Genomic DNA, 19,969 nt, shown 5'->3' on the forward strand with positions numbered 1-19,969 from the left:
CTCTCTCTCTCTCTCTGTCTCTCTCTCTCTCTCTCTCTCTCTCTCTCTCTCTATCTCTCTCTCTATCTCTCTCTCTCTCTCTCTCTCTCTCTCTCTCTCTCTCTCTCTCTGTCTCTCTCTCTCTCTCTTTCTCTCTCTCTCTCTCTCTATCTCTCTCTCTCTCTGTCTCTCTCTGTCTCTCTCTCTCTCTCTCTCTCTGTCCTCTATCTCTCTCTCTCTCTCTGTCTCTATCTCTCTCTCTCTATCTTTCTCTCTATCTCTCTCTCTCTCTATCTCTCTCTCTCTCTCTCTCTCTCTCTCTCTCTCTCTCTCTCTCTCTCTCTGTCTCTATCTCTCCTCTCTCTCTGTCTCTATCTCTCTCTCTCTATCTTCTCTCTCTCTCTCTCTCTCTCTCTCTCTCTCTCTCTCTCTCTCTCCCCCCTCCGGTTGTGATTTATGGCTGGTCACCCGGAGCTTCCCTACACATGGGGAACATCGAGCTTTAGGACAATCTGAGTTTGTCACTATGTGACGCGTCAGTGCTGCTGTTCTGATCATGTTTGGGTCCACGTGCTCTTTCTCACAGTCTTTCTCACATATATCAATATGGAGTCCATCAGCGCTCAGGGGGCAGAGGAGAGTTTAACCCTTACAGGAGATTTCACCTGAACGCTTATGAACCAGACTACAAGCTTTTACAACAGAATGCAAAACCAGAAGTCACACTTACTGTGAATATCGAGAAATGCACTTTTCCCTGACGGATGTGTGAAGAAGTTTAATTTGATGAAGTTTTGATTAAAAGTCTGTAAATAGTTTAAAAGCAACAGAAATAATTTTTGTTCTTTGATCTTCACACACACTTCACTTGTGTTGCTGCATATTTGATTTATTTATTCGGAGTTGTTGTTGGGCCTAAATCTAAATTATTACTGAAATGTTATTTTCTTCATAATAATAATAAAACACTATTTTCCCAGTTGCTCTTTAAAACATGTTTTAGCCAGAAATAAAACCGTGCTTTGATCTTTACTCCTGCACTTTACTCAACATGTGTTTCTGCATTCTTTCTTTTTCACTTATTTGACCTAAAAAAGTAAAATTGTAATTGAAATGTTATTTTTAATAATAGTCAAATGTTTATATTTATATTTAAACAGCTTTTTTAATAAAAAGAATGTATTAACCAGAATTTTAAATGTGCTGTTCTTCATTTATGCATTTTCTCAACATGTGATGCTTCATATTTGTTTCTTTTTGAGTCGTACATGGACATAAATAAAGATTTTGTGAAAAGCTGCATTTATATAGTAGTAAAATAGATTTCTTTTAATGGCTTTTTTCAACCATTTACCAAAAAAAAAAAAGAATAAAAAATAAACTCTTTGTTGAAAATAAGTATAAATATATAGCACAGTACACTTACATTTACATTTACATTGAATCTTTATAGTTATTTATTTGATATAAAGTGTTTATTCTCTCTTTCAGCTCCTGCATCAGCTGATGTTACTATATGGGGGAAACTTCATCAGCCTGTGACTCTCACTTGTAAACATGATTGTGCACCTGGTGTGGCCAAGTGGACTGACCTGCGCACTTGATCAGTCTTTGCTCAGTGTGATGAGACATCATGCAGCTCATATAAAGAGGGATATAAGATGTCACATGATCAGTACCTGAAGGGAGATCTGTCTCTCACCATCACTCCAGCTGATTACAGTAAGAGGAACTCGTACGCATGTGAATGTCGGACCATAGACTACTCTATACAGCGTCTCAGGATAGCGAGTAAGTGTCTTTATCTCTTCTACTGCTCATTCCACTTTCACTCAGAGTTATTAGTGATTCCACTCAGAAAAGCTGGAGACTTGTGGAGCAGTGAGACACTTAAGCTTCTGCTCTGATTCACCTCAAACACAACATTTTACAACCTCCAATCAACAGCAGGGAAACATGATCTTGTGTGTGATTCTCATCACTTTCACTTCATCCTGCACTTCTGTCTGATCTTTTCTTTCATTTCTCTTCCAATCTTTTAATCAGTGACTGTAACACTTTAATCAGTAAATCCATCCCATAATAAAATACTGACTGCATAAATACCACATTAACCCATTAAACACCACTGATCTCTCACTTCATCATTCACACATCTGTTCATTTCTCTTTCATTTCTCCAAAGTGCCTTAATAAGCTCTCAGATTCTCTTTATTTAAACACCAATACAGTGATACAGATATGATATATTTCTGACCTCCACATGCTTCCTGAGCAGCTGCTTTTACCTTTTAGATCAAATTAATACCAATAAATACTCTAATAACAATAGAGTGTAAGAGTCAATCTCTATTTGTCTTTAAATCAGTTTTACTTAAACAAATTCTACATTTGTGTGTATAAAATTAATCCTTTATTTAAACATTAAATATTATATTATATAGAAGTTCAATTTTAACAGAATGAAACTGAAACTGAGATTTGATCTGATTTCCATCTCTCCCTCCTGCACTGTGTCCTGAAACAGCTTCTGTATTACACATGGAGGAAAAATGTGGTGTTTTGGGTGAAATCTTGTGTGTTTCTGTTTCTGTTCCTCTCCTGGTTCAGATTTGTGTTAATTAGTGAATTATTTACTTCATTTCATTTAAACTCCTGTGTTTACTTTCTTATATCTGATTAAGATATTTACCCCTGGAGCCCCCCCCCCCCCCCCCAATATATAAAATATCATAACACTAAGCTGAACAACACGTTTTAGGCAGTAATCTGTACTCACTCATGCTCACACACTCACACTCACACACACTCACACTCACACACACTCACACTCACACACACACGCTCACAGAAACACACTCACACACTCTCTCTCTCTCTCTCTCTCTCTCACACACACACACACACACTCACACACACACACACACACACACGCTCACAGAAACACACTCACACACTCTCTCTCTCTCTCTCTCTCACACACACACACACACACACACACACGCTCACAGAAACACACTCACACACACACTCTCTCTCTCTCTCTCTCTCTCTCTCACACACACACACACACACACACACACGCTCACAGAAACACACTCACACACACACTCTCTCTCTCTCTCTCTCTCTCTCACACACACACACACACACACACACACACACACACACACACGCTCACAGAAACACACTCACACACTCTCTCTCTCTCTCTCTCTCACACACACACACACACACACACACACGCTCACAGAAACACACTCACACACACTCTCTCTCTCTCTCTCTCTCTCTCACACACACACACACACACACACACACGCTCACAGAAACACACTCACACACACACTCTCTCTCTCTCTCTCTCTCTCTCTCTCACACACACACACACACACACACACACACACACACACACACACACACACACACACAGAAGGTTTATGAAAATGAAATGAAAGAGAAAGGAAAACGGTCTCAGGCTTGAGCTCTTGGAGGTGATCTTACGCTGCATCCTGAATCAAACATTATTTGATTTCTCTTCACTTCATCCAGAGCTTTAATCTCTGCACTGTGAGTGAGAACTTTCAGGAACTGTTCTGGTGTTTGTGGTGTTTGGGTTGTTGACTGATCAGTCATCAGAATGTTGGGGGTCCTGCAGGTGTATTTAATGGGGTCTTGTGGACACTGAGGGGTTTGTAGGACATGCAGAATTCTACAGGTTTTTCTACCAGAAGGTGAAACTGTAATAAAAAATGTTTTATCAGTTTTAATTTCTAATAAAACAAGCAGATCTTCTCCAGAAATGACCTCCTCACAAACACAATAAAAGGTCACCTGGAGGTCACCAGTGAGGGAACTGATCAAAAACTTTACAGGTTCAATCATGAAGCTCCACCAGTTCACTACACAATGCACCAGAAAACCCAGAGATCATCAGTGCTGCTGCAGTTACCTGTGAGAATGTTTATGAATTAAAGTCGTTATTTCTTCACATGAGTTTGGGGGGTGTTAGATTTTTATCATGCCCAAACGAAACTTAATTCATGGAGAAGTTTTCCAAACGACCTGCGAGACCCGTCATGTCTTTTCTGATCAGGGAAGAATCACATCGCACACAGAATGTAGCAAAATGTTTCTCTTCGTTTATGGCAGACACGTTTTTATACACAGGATGATACAGTCCACACACACACACACACACACACACACACACACACACACACACACACACACACACACACACACAGGGTAGAAAGACTGACCTAAAGCCGTTTTCCTGTTTAGACAAGAGGATATACCAGCCCGAGATGTGTGAGCCCAGATACGACTCTCTGTTTCCCTTACAGACTAACATCCTAAATATCCTATAGACACTGAACAGACAAGGAATGTGTGTGAGATAGTGTGAGAAACAGTTTTAACACTAACAGGGGGAAACTGTTTCCTCTACCTGTATCTTTATTCTCCATAAAAACCTACTGGAGAAATGCTGCTTTTTCTCTTTAATCATTTATATTTAACTCTGAATGGAGTCTCCAGTTCCAGAAGATTCAGATCCAGATGCAGATCCAGATGTAGATCCAGAGGGGCATCACAGAGAACTGGATCTGTTTGATCTGTTTTATTCAACAGGAATGAATTAATCAGATGAATGTCTTCCTCTTGGTATAAAATGTAGAAGTGTGTAAATCAGCACAGAGTTTCCTCCAATCTTCTGATCTTCACTAAAGTTCCAGAAATGATGAGACGGGGTGGAGACAGAAGGAGCAGAAGCTGTATATTAATACAGGGGAGCAGTGATGAGACGGGGTGGAGACAGAAGGAGCAGAAGCTGTATATTAATACAGGGGAGCAGTGATGAGACGGGGTGGAGACAGAAGGAGCAGAAGCTGTATATTAATACAGGGGAGCAGTGATGAGACGGGGTGGAGACAGAAGGAGCAGAAGCTGTATATTAATACAGGGGAGCAGTGATGAGACGGGGTGGAGACAGAAGGAGCAGAAGCTGTATATTAATACAGGGGAGCAGTGATGAGACGGGGTGGAGACAGAAGGAGCAGAAGCTGTATATTAATACAGGGGAGCAGTGATGAGACGGGGTGGAGACAGAAGGAGCAGAAGCTGTATATTAATACAGGGGAGCAGTGATGAGACGGGGTGGAGACAGAAGGAGCAGAAGCTGTATATTAATACAGGGGAGCAGTGATGAGACGGGGTGGAGACAGAAGGAGCAGAAGCTGTATATTAATACAGGGGAGCAGTGATGAGACGGGGTGGAGACAGAAGGAGCAGAAGCTGTATATTAATACAGGGGAGCAGTGATGAGACGGGGTGGAGACAGAAGGAGCAGAAGCTGTATATTAATACAGGGGAGCAGTGATGAGACGGGGTGGAGACAGAAGGAGCAGAAGCTGTATATTAATACAGGGGAGCAGTGATGAGACGGGGTGGAGACAGAAGGAGCAGAAGCTGTATATTAATACAGGGGAGCAGTGATGAGACGGAATCCAAACAAGGATCATTAAATCAGTGGTTTGAACTTGAGGTTAAATCAAATCAGTTGAATTTGTGAATCATTGTGGCTGCTTTTATCAACCAGTTTCTCCAATTTATTTAAATTAAGCAACTGGAACGATTCTTTATTACAACAATCTCCTTATTACTGCAACACATGTTTAATAAACTCAGTGTAAATATGAATTGATTCCATACAGAAAGTTTTCCAAATCTTTATTCATCACTAGTTTTATTGCTGCTTGGTGATTTTCCCTCTTTTCTGGAGCTCAATTCTGCTCCATTACTATTGAAAAAGAGAGATTCTAGAAAATACTGTTTCATCTTCCAGCATCTGATGAGTAACTGATAAAACTATAATTTGATGTTTATTAAAACAGCTTCATGTGGGCTTCAGAATCAGAACACAAACAGGGAACATGAATCAGCTTTTTATGTAAACTGGGTGATTTGTTCACTGTTCACTGACCATACACCATCTCCCATCTGCTGTAGGAGCTGTTTACAGGTCCAGCAGCACCCAAGGTCACTCCACCATCTGCCATCTATCAGCCTGGCCTGAGGTGCTTTTGAGAGAGTGATGAAAGTTCACAAAGGTCATTTGTCTGTGTGTGGAACGCTGTGGTCTGGTAAAGCTGCACTCCAAGGTTTCACACAATGTTGGGTTTAACACCATGTTACCTCAGCTGTAGTCTACATATTAGTTCAATCCTCTGTGGTCAGAATTTGAGTAAATCCACAGGAGGGTGGAAAAGAACCCACCAGGTCAGTGTGAACACGCTCACAGCGTCATTCAGACACCTCGAAACATAGTGGTGCTTTGAGCTGTCATTGCACTTCTCACGTGCTGACATGCTGAACACAAGATGAAACCCAGTTCCAACATCCTTTTTTACCCATGCTACACAAACCGGCCGGGGTGTGACCTTCAATGTGATTCTGATGGTGCGTGATGGTTTTTGATGGTGTATGATGGCGTGCAGTGGTGTGTGGAATGGTCATTGATGGGGTGAGATGGTGTTCAGATGGTGTTCAATGTGCCTAATGTCTGTTTTAAACTCAGGTATGAAGGCCAAGTGATGTTGTTGTCATGCTGATCAGAGCTTAGAAACTTAAGACATGGGAAGAACCAAGGGTTTGTGATGCTGTGACACACATCCCTCCAAAAAGAAGCAGAAACGTCTTCCTGCTGGATACAGTGAAAGTAACTCTGTTAAATGCTCTGTGCTTCTGCTCATTAGTTTGGAGCTGCTGACTAGAAAATGTGACGGTTCCTAAACACCATGCATGAAGTGTTCATTTGCAGCATCCACAGTGAGATATGAGGCATCAGTAGTGATAGGAATGGGAGCATCAGGAACCGGATGGAAGCACATGTTGCTTGTGCTAAAGCAAGTTTAGAGTCTTCCACTGATGTAGTCATTTCTTCTGACCAGGTGATCTGCTTCTTCTCAATGTTCAGACGTGAATCTCTGAGGCCTTGCAGGGAAAGTAAACAGCGTAACTCTTTCAGTCTCTGATAAACTTCATGTCTTTAACATGTTCTTCAGTGTAGAAGATTTATCACCAGTGGGGGATTTTCAGGTACGAGAGGCTGTGGAGCTGCTGAGGGCTATGATGCTAATATTTCCTGTCGTCTGTGGTGATGTTCTGTAATGTGATCTGAGTCTCAGCTCCAGCGAAACACATGACCCACAGCTTCAGAGATTCAGCAGCAGTGACATCACAAATAAACAGATTGTTCTGAGTCACTAATGTTACTTTTGTGCTTCCAAAATACACAGAAGCTGAATTTCAACTGAAAAAACAGTAAAAACAGCAGGTCGTGTTTAATTTGTGAACATAGTAGAAAATATAGCTGTAAGCAGTGATGGCGGACCCTCGCACGTTTGTGTATCGCTGTACGGTGCCTCCCAGAAAACAATGCACGGTGGGCAGGTGCATCAAGTGGGTAAATATCAGTGGAGTATTTTATGTTGTTACCGACCTATTTGGGGACTGTAGGTAAAAGAAACCCCACATTTTAGACAAACGGGGGCGCTAGTGAGCCACTTAAGAGACATACCTGTGTCTGACCTTTTTGTCCACACTTAACAGCCGACACATGTGATGTATGTGTCAAATTTTAAGTTAATCTAAGCACGCCAAAAGCCTTAAAAATCCCTGAAATAAAAGTAAACTTTGACACGATGCCATGACAACAGTGTTTGAGATCAAAAATCTGGTCGCAATTTAGCATCTCCAAGTTCTCTACGTCATGTTGGCCAAGTCTGGTCTCAATCGCATGAATCCCCTAGGAGGAGTATTTAAAAGTTTACCGCATGCAGCTGTCAAAAAATCCACCTTTGTGACTGACACACTTCCTGGGGCCTGTTGGTGGCGCTATACCCGGGACTCACAATAGGCAAATCAATGCGATTGGAATCTTTGGCCGAACATACACACCACGTGTCATCACAATAAGACATTTTTTGCCTTGGATATTAGACACTTCCTGTTTCTCTGAATTCGCCATAACTTAGTCGCCTCGCCATGGCAGCACCGTTCGAGATATCAAAAATCCCTTCACAATTTAGCAAGTGCAATGTCTCGGCATCATGTTCACCACGTTTGATGTCAAGCGCATGAATTCCTGTTGGGTGGAGCTCATAGTTTTGAGGGTGAAAGTTGTTCGGGTCGATGAGATCTATATGCGTACCAACTCCCGTACATGTGCGTACATAATTGCCCGATCTGTGCACCAATGTTTGTTTTTGCATTACAGGGGGCGCTACAGAGCCCCCCTGCCACGCCTGTATTCCAGCCTTTGCCCGAGCCTAGTGGCGCACGACTCTGACGTGTGTGCCACATTTCAAGAGTTTTCGAGCATGTTAAGGGACCACAAATGGCCAATGTGTTGGAAAAAAAAAAAATTATAATAATAATAAATCTGAGCGAAAACAATAGGGCTTCACACCTTTCAGTGCAGGACATTCTGGCCATTCTGGCCTGCTCCTCGGTGCTCGGGCCCTAATGACAATAAAAGCCTCTTGACTTGACTTAAATACCCACTACTGCCACCTGCTGGTATGGGAGAGTAATGTTATTTCCTGCAAGTGCAGAATGTAAATGCATGGTTTGGCGTATCAGATGCTTCTGCCTAATAATATACGTGTTAAGATGGTTTCATAATTGAGTAAAACATGAGTGATGAGTTCAGTTCTGGTGTAAAGTTTATTCTCCTTCTGTAACAGAGCACAAATCATTCTCCAACACCACACACATTTAAACACTTCCACATCCCTCATACATGTCCTGGACCACCCTCACATACTTCTCTGACACACCTGACTTCCTCATACAATACCACAACTCCTCTCTCTCCACCCTGTCGTACGCTTTCTCTAAATCCACAAATACACAATGCAGCTCCTTCTGTCCTTCTCTATACTTCTCCATCAACATCCTCAAAGCAAATAAGGCATCTGTGGTGCTCTTCCTTGGCATGAATCCATACTGTTGCTCACAGATGGTCACCTCTTCTCTCAGCCTGGCTTCCACTACTCTTTCCCATAACTTCATGGTGTGACTGATCAACTTTATTCCCCTGTAGTTACTGCAGGTCTGCACATCTCCCTTATGCTTAAAGATCGGTACCAGCACACTCCTTCTCCATTCCTCAGGCATCCTCTCCCCTTCCAGAATCCTGTTAAACAATCTGGTTAAAAACTCCACTGCATCCCTCCTAAACATCTCCACGCTTCTACCGGTATGTCATCTGGTCCAACCGACTTTCCATTCTTCATCCTCCTAATCGCTGCTCTCACTTCCTCCTTACTAATCCTATCTACATCCTGCTTCACCAACTCCACATCCTCCAACCTTCTCTCTCTCTGATTTTCCTCATTCATCAGCTGCTCAAAATACTCCCTCCATCTTCTCAACACACTCTCCTCACTAGTCAACACATTTCCCTCTCCATCCTTTATTGCTCTAACTTGCAGTACATCCTTCCCAGCTCGGTTCCTCTGCCTGGCCAATCGGTATAAATCCTTTTCTCCTTCCTTAGTGTCCAACCTCTTATACAGCTCCTCATATGCCTTTTCCTTGGCTTTCGCCACATCCCTTTTAACCTGCTGCCGCATCTCCTTGTACTCCTGCCTACTTTTCTCATCACTCTGTCGATCCCACTTCTGTTTTGCCAATCTCTTTCCCCTAATGCTCTCCTGCACTTCCTCATTCCACCACCACGTCTCCTTGTCTTGCTTTCTATTTCCAGATGTCACACCAAGTACTTTTCTAGCTGCCTCCCTCATCACTCCTGCAGTAGTTGCCCAATCATCCGGCACCTCTTCACCACCACCGAGCCCCTGTCTGACCTCTTCCCTGAACCTCACACTACACTCTTCCTCCTTCGGTTTCCACCATCTTATTCTTCTTTCAAACCTTACGTTCCTCCTCTTCTTCTTCGCCTCCAAAACCATCCTACAGACCACCATCCGATGCTGTCTAGCTACACTGTCCCCCGCCAACACCTTACAGTCTCCAATCTCCTTCAGGTTGCATCTCCTACACAGAAGATAATCCACCTGTGTGCACCTTCCTCCACTCTTATACGTCACCCTATGATCCTCCTTCTTCTTAAAATACGTGTTCACCACTGCCATTTCCATCCTTTTAGCAAAATCCACCACCATCCGCCCTTCCACATTCCTCTCCTTAAAACCATACCTACCATCACCTCCTCATCACCTCTGTTCCCTTCACCTACATGCCCATTAAAGTCTGCCCCAATCACCAATCGTTCTTTCCTAGGTACACCATCTACCACTTCATCTAATTCACTCCAGAATCTTTCTTTCTCCTCCATCTCACAGCCAACTTGTGGAGCATAGGCACTGATGACATTTATCATCATCCCTTCAACTTCCAGCTTCACGATCATCACCCTATCAGAAACTCTCTTCACCTCCACTACACTCTTACTGTACGCTTCCTTCAGAATCACCCCTACACCATTTCTCTTCCCATCCACACCATGATAAAACAGTTTAAACCGACCTCCAATGTTCCTGGCCTTACTCCCTTTCCACTTGGTCTCCTGAACACACAACACATCTACCTTTCTCCTCTCCATCATATCAGCTATCTCTCTCCCTTTACCCGTCATAGTACCAACATTTAAAGTACCAACCCGAACCTCTACTCTCCTACACTGCTCCTTTTCCTGCCGTCTCTGTAGACGTCTTCCTCCTCTCCTTCTCCTCCTTCGGCCAACAGTAGCCCAATTTCCACCGGTACCCTGTCGGCTAACGATACCTGTGGCGGTCGTTGTTAACCCGGGCCTCGACCGATCCGGTATGAAATTCTCATTTGTGATCCGCATATTTGATTTGGCACATGTTTTACGCTGGATGCCCTTCCTAACGCAACCCTCCCCATTTACCCGGGCTTGGGACCGCCACTAAGAGTGCACTGGCTTGTGCCCCCCTAATGGCTGGGTTACTTCCACATCATTCATACTTCTGTAAAAGTTAAAATCTATTAAAACTCTTGGTTTGATCAGCTTTTTTAACATTCTTGTGTTCTCACAGTCAGTGTTCTGTGTGATCTGGTGTTTCTTCACCTGACCGAGGTTAAAATTAACCAGTTGGCACCTGAACCTGTTTCCTAACGTATTTAAAACCAAAAGTAAAACACTGAACAGTAAAATCAACATAAAAAGACCTTAAAATGCTCCGTAAAAACACAAACAGTGACTGCAACCTGGAGCAGTGAATAAAAGCATGAAAACATCAGGATTTAAAACAGAAATAAAAGAGTTCACAGAGATGATACCATGTAAAATCCTCCACCGGAGCTCAGCAGCTCTTTTAGGTAACAGTGGTTTGTACAGTGTCTCCATTCTGGTTTAATATCAGCATTTAAACCCTGAACACTTCTCCATGGGGGTCCACCCTCCCACTCAGCTTCTTCTTATTCAGAACCTTCACACATGCTCTGTAGAGCAGCTTCCCCGACACTGACCCAAAGTCCATCTCCCCTTCACCCCAGCACTCCAGGAGGGGGCGCTCACACCCCTCGAGGTCAGGAGCGATGTTCAGCTGGGGAAAGGGTTCATCCTCTGCAGGACCAGCCTCTTTGTGTTGATAGTCTATTAGCTGAACACGCTCCAACAAGGTTGCCCACCTCCCCACTCCCCAACTAAAATGGCTTCACTTTTACCCCAGTTGACGTTGGCAGAAGATAAAACCTGAAAGTCCTTTAAAATGTCAGTTAAAAGCTTTGCATCATCCCGTGTGTTCATCATGACTACTAAGTGATCTGCGTAAGCTGACGAGCATATAGGGGCATGAACATGTGGAATATTAAAACCAGAGAGAGATGACTCCTTAACTTATTTAAGAGGTTCAATATCCAGAGAGTAGAACATACCTGAGAGGGAACAGCCCTGCCTGATTCCTCTGTACACTCTAAAAGGGGCACATAAACCACCGTTAACCTTCAGTACACTGTCAATCTCACTGTACAGCACCCTGATCATGGCTCTGAAACCAGGGTTGAACCCAAAGCTTTCCAGCACCTTCCACAAGTATTCATGCTCAACCCGGTCAAAAGCCTTTTCCTGGTCTAGGAGAATCAGACCAGTCTTTAAACCCAATAACCTGGAGACGTCCAAAATGTCACGAATTAGGTATCAAATATCGACCTGCCAGGCACACAGTATGTCTGGTCATGGTGAATGATCTGCTCAATCGCATTCATCAGACAGCAGCTTGCAGTCAGTGCACAGTAGTGACACTGGGCACCAGTTCTTCAGCTGGGTCAGGTCTCCCTTTTTTGGTAGCAGGGTCAGGACGGCTCTCCTGCAGCTCGATGGGAGATGACCACCTCTGACATTGTCGCTGCTCAGTGTCAGCTCCCGGTCCAACTCCCTGGCCACTGACTCTGTGAGCTTAGGCAGATCTTTAAGGAAGCTCTCCTCCACCTCCTGTGCCCCTGACCTCTCACTGCTATACAGCTTCGAGTAGAAGCTGACTGTCAGCTGGCGAATTTCAGAAGGTTCTGACACGAGATCCCCTGATTCTGTTCGCACAGCATGCATGAATCTTTTCTGTCTATTCTTTTGCTCTAAACTGAAGAAGAACTTAGAAGGAGCATCCATCTCAGTGACGCTTCTAAAGCGTGAGCAGACCAGCGCCCCCTGTGCTGCAGTGTCCAACAGGTCGTTCATTTTGGCTTTTTTGCTTTTGAGGGCTTCAATATGCCCTCGATTTCCTGTAGCCTCCAAACACTGGAGTTCCACCGTCTCTATCTCCAGAGCTCTCAGAGATCTGCCAATGTCTCTTGTGACATTGAGAGTGTACTGTTGACAGAATTCTATGACGTGAGCTTTTGTTACATCCCTCCACTGCTGTAGGAGTTAAAAGCTCCTTCTCAAGTTTAAAACAATTTAAAAAAAAAAAAGATTGTCTAAAATGAACATCTTCTAAAAGAGCAGTGTTAAACTGCCAGTAGCTGCTCTTCAGTTTGATGTTTTTTCTCACTGATGGTAGACTGAACCATGCAGTGGTCTGAGATGTCTACTGGAAAAATAAACACTTTGTAAAAAAAAAAGTTAGCTGATGCTTAAAACCATAAAACTGATCTAATCTCTCCAGGGAGAGCGTGTTGTCTATGCTGTGGTCTCACGTGTTCTGTCTCTGTTTTTATTCAAATTTCTCCAAACGTCACAGAGATCGTGGGTCTCCACCATCTCCCACAGACACTTAGGGGAAGCTACATGAGGTTCTGCATGATTTCTGTCCAGATTTTCTGCTGTACAATTAAAATCTCCTCCCAAAACTAAAAACTCTGCAGTGCTGCAGTTTAAAATCACATTATTGAGTTTGTGTAAAAACTTCATTCCACCTCATTCTCATCAAAACACTTTCTTTTAAAAGCCTCCCGTTTCAAATTTCTTCTACCGTGTAAGAAACAGGAATAAAATTGTGAGTAAAAAGCAGAGCAGCAGAAATAAGTGACGTGTTGTGGCTTAAACTCACCATCCCGTCCCACTCCTTCACCCAGTCAGCAGTGTTCCTGCTGTCGCTGTGGTTCTCCTGCAGCATCACAACATCAACACGCTTCTGTTTACCGAGCTCATAAAGCTTTACTCTCTTATCATATTCCCTCACTCCATTTATATTAACACTCGCAACTTCAAACCCGTTCATGTTGAACTGGTGAATGAAATAAAAGTAAAACAAACAATATCAGTCTTGATCAGAGTTCTCCCTACTGACCTTCATTTTTAGCTTTTTCAATATAAAAATCTCCTGATCTGTAAAAGCTCCTTCTCTTCTAAAGTGCTTTAAATTGTTGACAAACTGTTTGTGTTCCTGGAAAAACTCCTCGATTAAAACATTATTTTGCCACTTGGTGGTTCTTAAAAACTCTTTAATGTCCTCAGCACTATATAATACGTTTAACTGTTCTCCTGAGAGTCTAGATTAAAGACTGAATCAGACATGGTGTCTTCACTGTCTGATTCAGGTTCCTCCACCTTCATGTCTTTCTTTGCCTGCTTTTTTCCTTGTGCCCTTCCTCCTAACACTAACCCTAACCCTAACCCTTGTCTCCCCATCCCCTTGCACTGGTGTAGTGACTGGTGTCTCCTGGTGACAGCTCTGCACCCCTGTGCCTGCCTCTGCCAGCGCTGGCAGCTCCAGCACTGCTCCAGAGTCCACTGGGACTTTTTTGGTTTCACAAGGCCTCTCCAGGCCCGGTTTAGCTGAGCAGAGCTTCTCCTGGTCCAGTTCAGCTGAGCATGGCTTCTTCAGGCCCAGTTCAACTGAGTAGGGCTTTTCTGGGCCCGGTTCAGCCGAGCAGAGCTTCTCCTGGTCCGGTTCAGCCGAGCGGGGCTTCTCTGGGGTGGTTATGTCGTTAGTGAACCTCTGGTCTACAGTCTGAGCTTGGGGCTCACGCTCCCTAGGCCCTGGTGCAGCAGCAGTTAAGCCGCAGGAGGAACGACTCCAGCAGGTTCAGCTGCTTCCTGCCCCGGTCGCTTGGAGACACCAGGGTCACTCTGTCTTTTAGGACAGGTGCAAACAAGATGCCCAAACTGACCACATTTAAAACTTTTTATTTCTGAGTCGGTGGAGACAAAGATGTTGTAGTTAAACCCATCAATCCTGAACTTAAAGACCACATTTAGTTCCTCAACACCTTCATTTAGAACCATAAACACTATCCTCCTAAAACACACCAAGTGTTTAACTAGTGGTGTCTTACAGCCGAGGGGGATTTTCTTCATAGTGGAGACGGTTCCCCCGTACCGAGACACTCTTTCACAATAAAAGGGGGGACATTTGACAGCAACACCTGTTTATCAGGAGAACTGAGTGGAGAAACCAGTACACACATTATTAATAACAATTCACTTCTGAACAGTTTATTCACTTTCTCATAAATACCACTAGAACACTGTTCATTCAGGAGGCAGAGACAATGTTCTCATACCCCACCACATTACTAACCGCTAACACACACTCCTCTACACACACACACACACACACACACACACACACTCCTCTACACTCACACTCACACTCACACACACTCCTCTACACTCACACTCACACACACACACACACACACACACTCCTCTACACACACACACACACACACACCTCTACACACACACACACACACACCTCTACACACACACACACACACACACTCCTCTACACACACACACACACACACACTCCTCTACACTCACACTCACACTCACACACACTCCTCTACACTCACACTCACACACACACACACACACACACACTCCTCTACACACACACACACACACACACACACACACACTCCTCTACACACACACACACACACACCTCTACACACACACACACACACTCCTCTACACACACACACACACACACTCCTCTACACTCACACTCACACACACACACACACACTCCTCTACACACACACACGCACACACACCTCTACACACACACACACACACTCCTCTACACACACACACACACTCCTCTACACACACACACACACACACACACACAGACACACACACACACACTCCTCTACACTCACACTCAGACACACACACACACTCCTCTACACTCACACTCACACACACACACTCCTCTACACACACACACACACACACACACTCCTCTACACACACACACACACACACACTCCTCTACACACACACACACACACACACACTCCTCTACACACACACACACACACACACACACTCCTCTACACACACACACACACACACACACACACACACACTCCTCTACACACACACACACACACACACACACACACACACACACACACACTCCTCTACACACACACACACACACACACAGACACACACACACTCCTCTACACACACACACACACACACACACACACACACACACACACACTCCTCTACACACACACACACACACACACACACACTCCTCTACACACACACACACACACACACACACTCCTCTACACACACACACACACACACACTCCTCTACACACACACACACACACACACACACACTCCTCTACACACACACACACACACACACACACACACACACACACACACACACTCCTCTACACTCCTCTACACACACACACTCCTCTACACACACACACACAACACACACACACACACACACTCCTCTACACTCACACACTCCTCTACACTCACACACTCCTCTACACTCACACACACACACACACACACTCCTCTACACTCACACACACACACACACACTCCTGTACACTCACACACACACACACACACTCCTCTACACTCACACACACACATACACACTCCTCTACACTCACACACTCCTCTACACTCACACACTCCTCTACACTCACACACACACACACACACACACACACACTCCTCTACACTCACACACACACACACACACACACTCCTCTACACTCACACACACACACACACACTCCTCTACACTCACACACACACACACACACTCCTCTACACTCACACACACTTCTCTACACTCACACACACACACACACACACTCCTCTACACTCACACACACTTCTCTACACTCACACACACACACACACTTCTCTACACTCACACACACACACACTTCTCTACACTCACACACACACACACTTCTCTACACTCACACACACACACACTCCTCTACACTCACACACTCACACACACACACACACTCCTCTACACTCACACACACACACACTCCTCTACACTCACACACACACACACACACACACACACACACACACACACACTCCTCTACTCACACACACACACACACTCCTCTACACTCACACACTCACACTCTGAACACCAGCAACTTTCCTCACGTAAATCCTGCTGTAACGTGTGTACTGTAGTTACGACTCGGAATAAATACAGCTGAATGTTTTTTCTCCTCAGCCGTGTTCTCAGCAGTTCAGAAGATTCCTGCTGAAGATCTGCTCCTGGATTTGTCTGTACCAGAGCCAGTGAGGGTGTTTTATAGAAGCAGTGGTTCAGCTGATGATGAACTGATCTGCAACGTGACTCAGAGCTCAGCACAGTGTTCATCTAAATACACATCCAGAACATCCCTCCATCATCTACAGCTCACACTGAGAGGAGTGACGTCCAGTGATAGTGGAACCTACACCATCCAGAGCACGGAGTATAACGAGGACATCCATGTGTACAACGTCTCAGTGTGACGGGTGCGTCTCAGTGTGACGGGTGCGTCTCAGTGTGACGGGTGCGTCTCAGTGTGACGGGAGCGTCTCAGTGTGACGGGAGCGTCTCAGTGTGACGGGGCGTCCCAGTGTGACGGTACTTCTCAGTGACAGATACGTCTCAGTGCAGCAGGTGCGTCCCAGTGCTACAGTTACGTCCCAGTGCCACAGTTACGTCTCAGTGCGACGGGTGCGTCTCAGTGCGACGGGTGCGTCTCAGTGCGACGGGTGCGTCTCAGGTGCGTCTCAGTGCGACGGGTGCGTCTCAGTGCGACGGGTGCGTCTCAGCGCGACGGGTGCGTCTCAGCGCGACGGGTGCGTCTCAGGTGCGTCTCAGCGTGACGGGTGGGTCTCAGGTGCGTCTCAGTGTGACAGGTGCGTCTCAGGTGCGTCTCAGTGTGACAGGTGCGTCTCAGGTGCGTCTCAGTGTGACAGGTGCGTCTCAGGTGCGTCTCAGTGTGACCGGTACGATGGATTCAGTATAAAAGTTTTCCCTGAAGATCTTTATTGAGAAGCAGTTTCATCCTGATGATAAGAACCTTTACAGAGATCAAATCTAGAAGCTTCTTAAAGGAAGAACTGATAATAATTAACTCCTGTGTGTGTGTGTGTGTGTGTGTGTGTGTGTGTGTGTGTGTGTGTTACAGGGTTATCTGAGGGGATGACTGTACTGGTAGTGGTGTTGGTGCTGCTGCTGGTGATCATTCTAATATTAATATACGGCTATAGAACGGGTATAAAGGTGAGGAGTCTCAGTGTATAAACTGTAAATACAAATATAATGAGTGATTATGAATAATGTAACATCGTGTTCTTTTATACACCGTGTGTGTGTGTGTGTGTGTGTGTGTGTGTGTGTGTGTGTGTGTGTTTAAGGAGACGCAGCACTTCCTGTAGTGAACACACGCACACACACGCACGCACGCATGCACACCCCATAAGTACAGTACAGATGTTTATTCCCTCGCTTTACTCCTCCTCTCCACATTACAGTGCAGATGTTTATTCCCTCACTAGAGGTGAAAATGTTCCTTTGAGGTTCCTTTAAGGTTCTGCTCCATCTTGACTGGATCACATCCCATAATTCCTGCAGATGTTTCAGCTGCACACTTGAGCTGTGAAGCTCCTGCATCTCCTTAATGTTCTGTACTGGATGCAGATGTGTGGACTGTGGAGGACGGGGAAGTTCCCTGAGCTCATGATGGTGCTGATGGAAGCAGTTGGACTCGTGCTGTGTGTCATGGTGCAGCATCATGCTGGAAGTAGATGTTGTGAGATGATGCATGGGATCAGTAGCAATAGACTCAGGCATTAGGAGAGAAAAGATCAGCCAGGGCTTAGTGAAGACCTCCAGCACATGAGTTCCTCAGCAGGAAGTGGGAGTTGGTGTAGAAAAGCAGAACTTGTGGGAGGTGGGTGTTGTGGAGCTCTCAGGTGTGTGTCTCCATCACAGCCAGGAGAAAGAAGATGAGCCATGAGATGGTGTGGAGGAACGAGGTGAGAGTGGAGGATCTGCTTTGCTTTCTAAACTGCATCAGTGGGGTGAGGAACACGTTCCTGACTTCTAGAAGGAAACGAGTTGGGAGGAGATTCTGAGGATGCTGGAGAACCAACACATTTCTTCTGACTTGTGTTTGTGTAGCTGATGGGTGAGAGGCAGCACCATGCTTCAGTGTGGGAAGAGTGGATTCTTCTCCCATATGTTCCTCTCGTTCCTCGCCTCCAATCACTGACCTCCAACATGGAGTTAGATAGAAACCAACATCTGGAATCCACACACCACCCTTTTCTGTTAATTTGACCTTCTACTGTAAACTTCACATCACTGAACATTGTGTGTGTGTGTGTGTGTGTGTGTGTGTGTGTGTGTGTGTGTGTGTGTGTGTGTGTGTGTGTGTGTGTTGAACAGTTGAAGAGGCGAATGGAAGAAGTGAAAGACGTCATTAATCAGATTGAGGCAGTAAATAAAGGCACAGCAGAGGGACAGGAGGAGATGAAGAAGGTGATTGAGAGAGCAGAGGAGAAGATGAAATATCTGGAGTTGGATTACAGAGGGAACAGGATTGTTTCTCCACGTGTTTCACTGTACTGCAGTAAATGTAGATCTGAACTGGAAATCTACAAAATCTTATATCTGATAAACTACATCTTTCCTGCACTGACTACTGAAGAACAGGTATGTTGTTTCTACACACACACACACACACACACACACACACACACACACACAGTATTTAGTGATGTGCATGTTGTTTACTGATTGTGTGTGTATATAAATATATGGTGGTATTTCTTGAGCAGAAGAAGCAGATGAAGCAGGAGGAGCAGATGGAGGTGATGAAGCAGATTAAGCAGATGAAGCAGGAGGACGTACAGAAGGTACGACATGAGATGGAGTGTGTGGTGATTTTACAGATGTTGAGACGTGGAGAATCTAAAATCCTCCACACACACAAGCAGAACAGAGTGTATCAGCATGTGGAATCAGATCTGGAGGAGATTAGAGAAGGTGCAGGGAGCAGAAGATCGGGAGGCTGAGCAGCAGCAGGGTGGTGAAGGAGACTCCAAAGCCATGAGAAAAATAAGGAACTTATTATTGTGGATGAAAATTTGTGTAACTACAGAGAACGAGCAGCAGAAACACCACCAGAAAACAAACGCTGATTCAGCAGCACTTTTATGCAGCTGATCTTCAGCTGATCAACAAACAGCAGCATG

General features: G+C 44.7%; 2 protein-coding genes across 3 annotated transcripts in view; both read left to right on the top strand.

The window, feature by feature from the left end:
- Positions 1–1,444: 1,444 nt before the first annotated feature.
- On the top strand, positions 1,445–17,236 carry LOC310718357 (uncharacterized protein). The gene is made up of 2 exons (XM_083527123.1): positions 1,445–1,770; positions 16,947–17,236. The coding sequence occupies exons 1-2, from the start codon at positions 1,641–1,643 to the stop codon at positions 17,231–17,233; spliced, it is 417 nt and encodes a 138-aa protein (XP_083383249.1). The 5' UTR covers positions 1,445–1,640; the 3' UTR covers positions 17,234–17,236.
- A 1,805-nt stretch (positions 17,237–19,041) lies between these two features.
- LOC310718679 (uncharacterized protein) overlaps positions 19,042–19,969 on the top strand; it is a 3,104-nt gene continuing 2,176 nt past the window's right edge. Inside the window, exons 1-2 of one of the 2 annotated variants that reach the window (XM_083527599.1) lie at positions 19,042–19,427; positions 19,571–19,630. In XM_083527599.1, coding sequence (XP_083383725.1) covers positions 19,173–19,427; positions 19,571–19,630 — 315 coding nt within the window. In that variant the 5' untranslated portion in view covers positions 19,042–19,172. The remainder of the gene's footprint in view (positions 19,428–19,570; positions 19,631–19,969) is intronic. The other variant, XM_083527600.1, reaches the window with a different exon arrangement.

The sequence above is a fragment of the Silurus aristotelis genome, assembly GCF_946808225.1.
Source record: "Silurus aristotelis genome assembly, chromosome: 23".
Classification (NCBI taxonomy): Eukaryota; Metazoa; Chordata; class Actinopteri; order Siluriformes; family Siluridae; genus Silurus; species Silurus aristotelis.

What these genes read in the sequence shown, in the direction of transcription:
- LOC310718357 (XM_083527123.1), top strand. Translation starts at nt 1,641, where the DNA reads ATGTCACATGATCAGTACCTGAAGGGAGATCTGTCTCTCACCATCACT. An exon ending in ACAGCGTCTCAGGATAGCGA is followed by an intron (nt 1,771 to 16,946) that starts GTAAGTGTCTTT and finishes TTTTCTCCTCAG; the next exon opens with CCGTGTTCTCAGCAGTTCAG.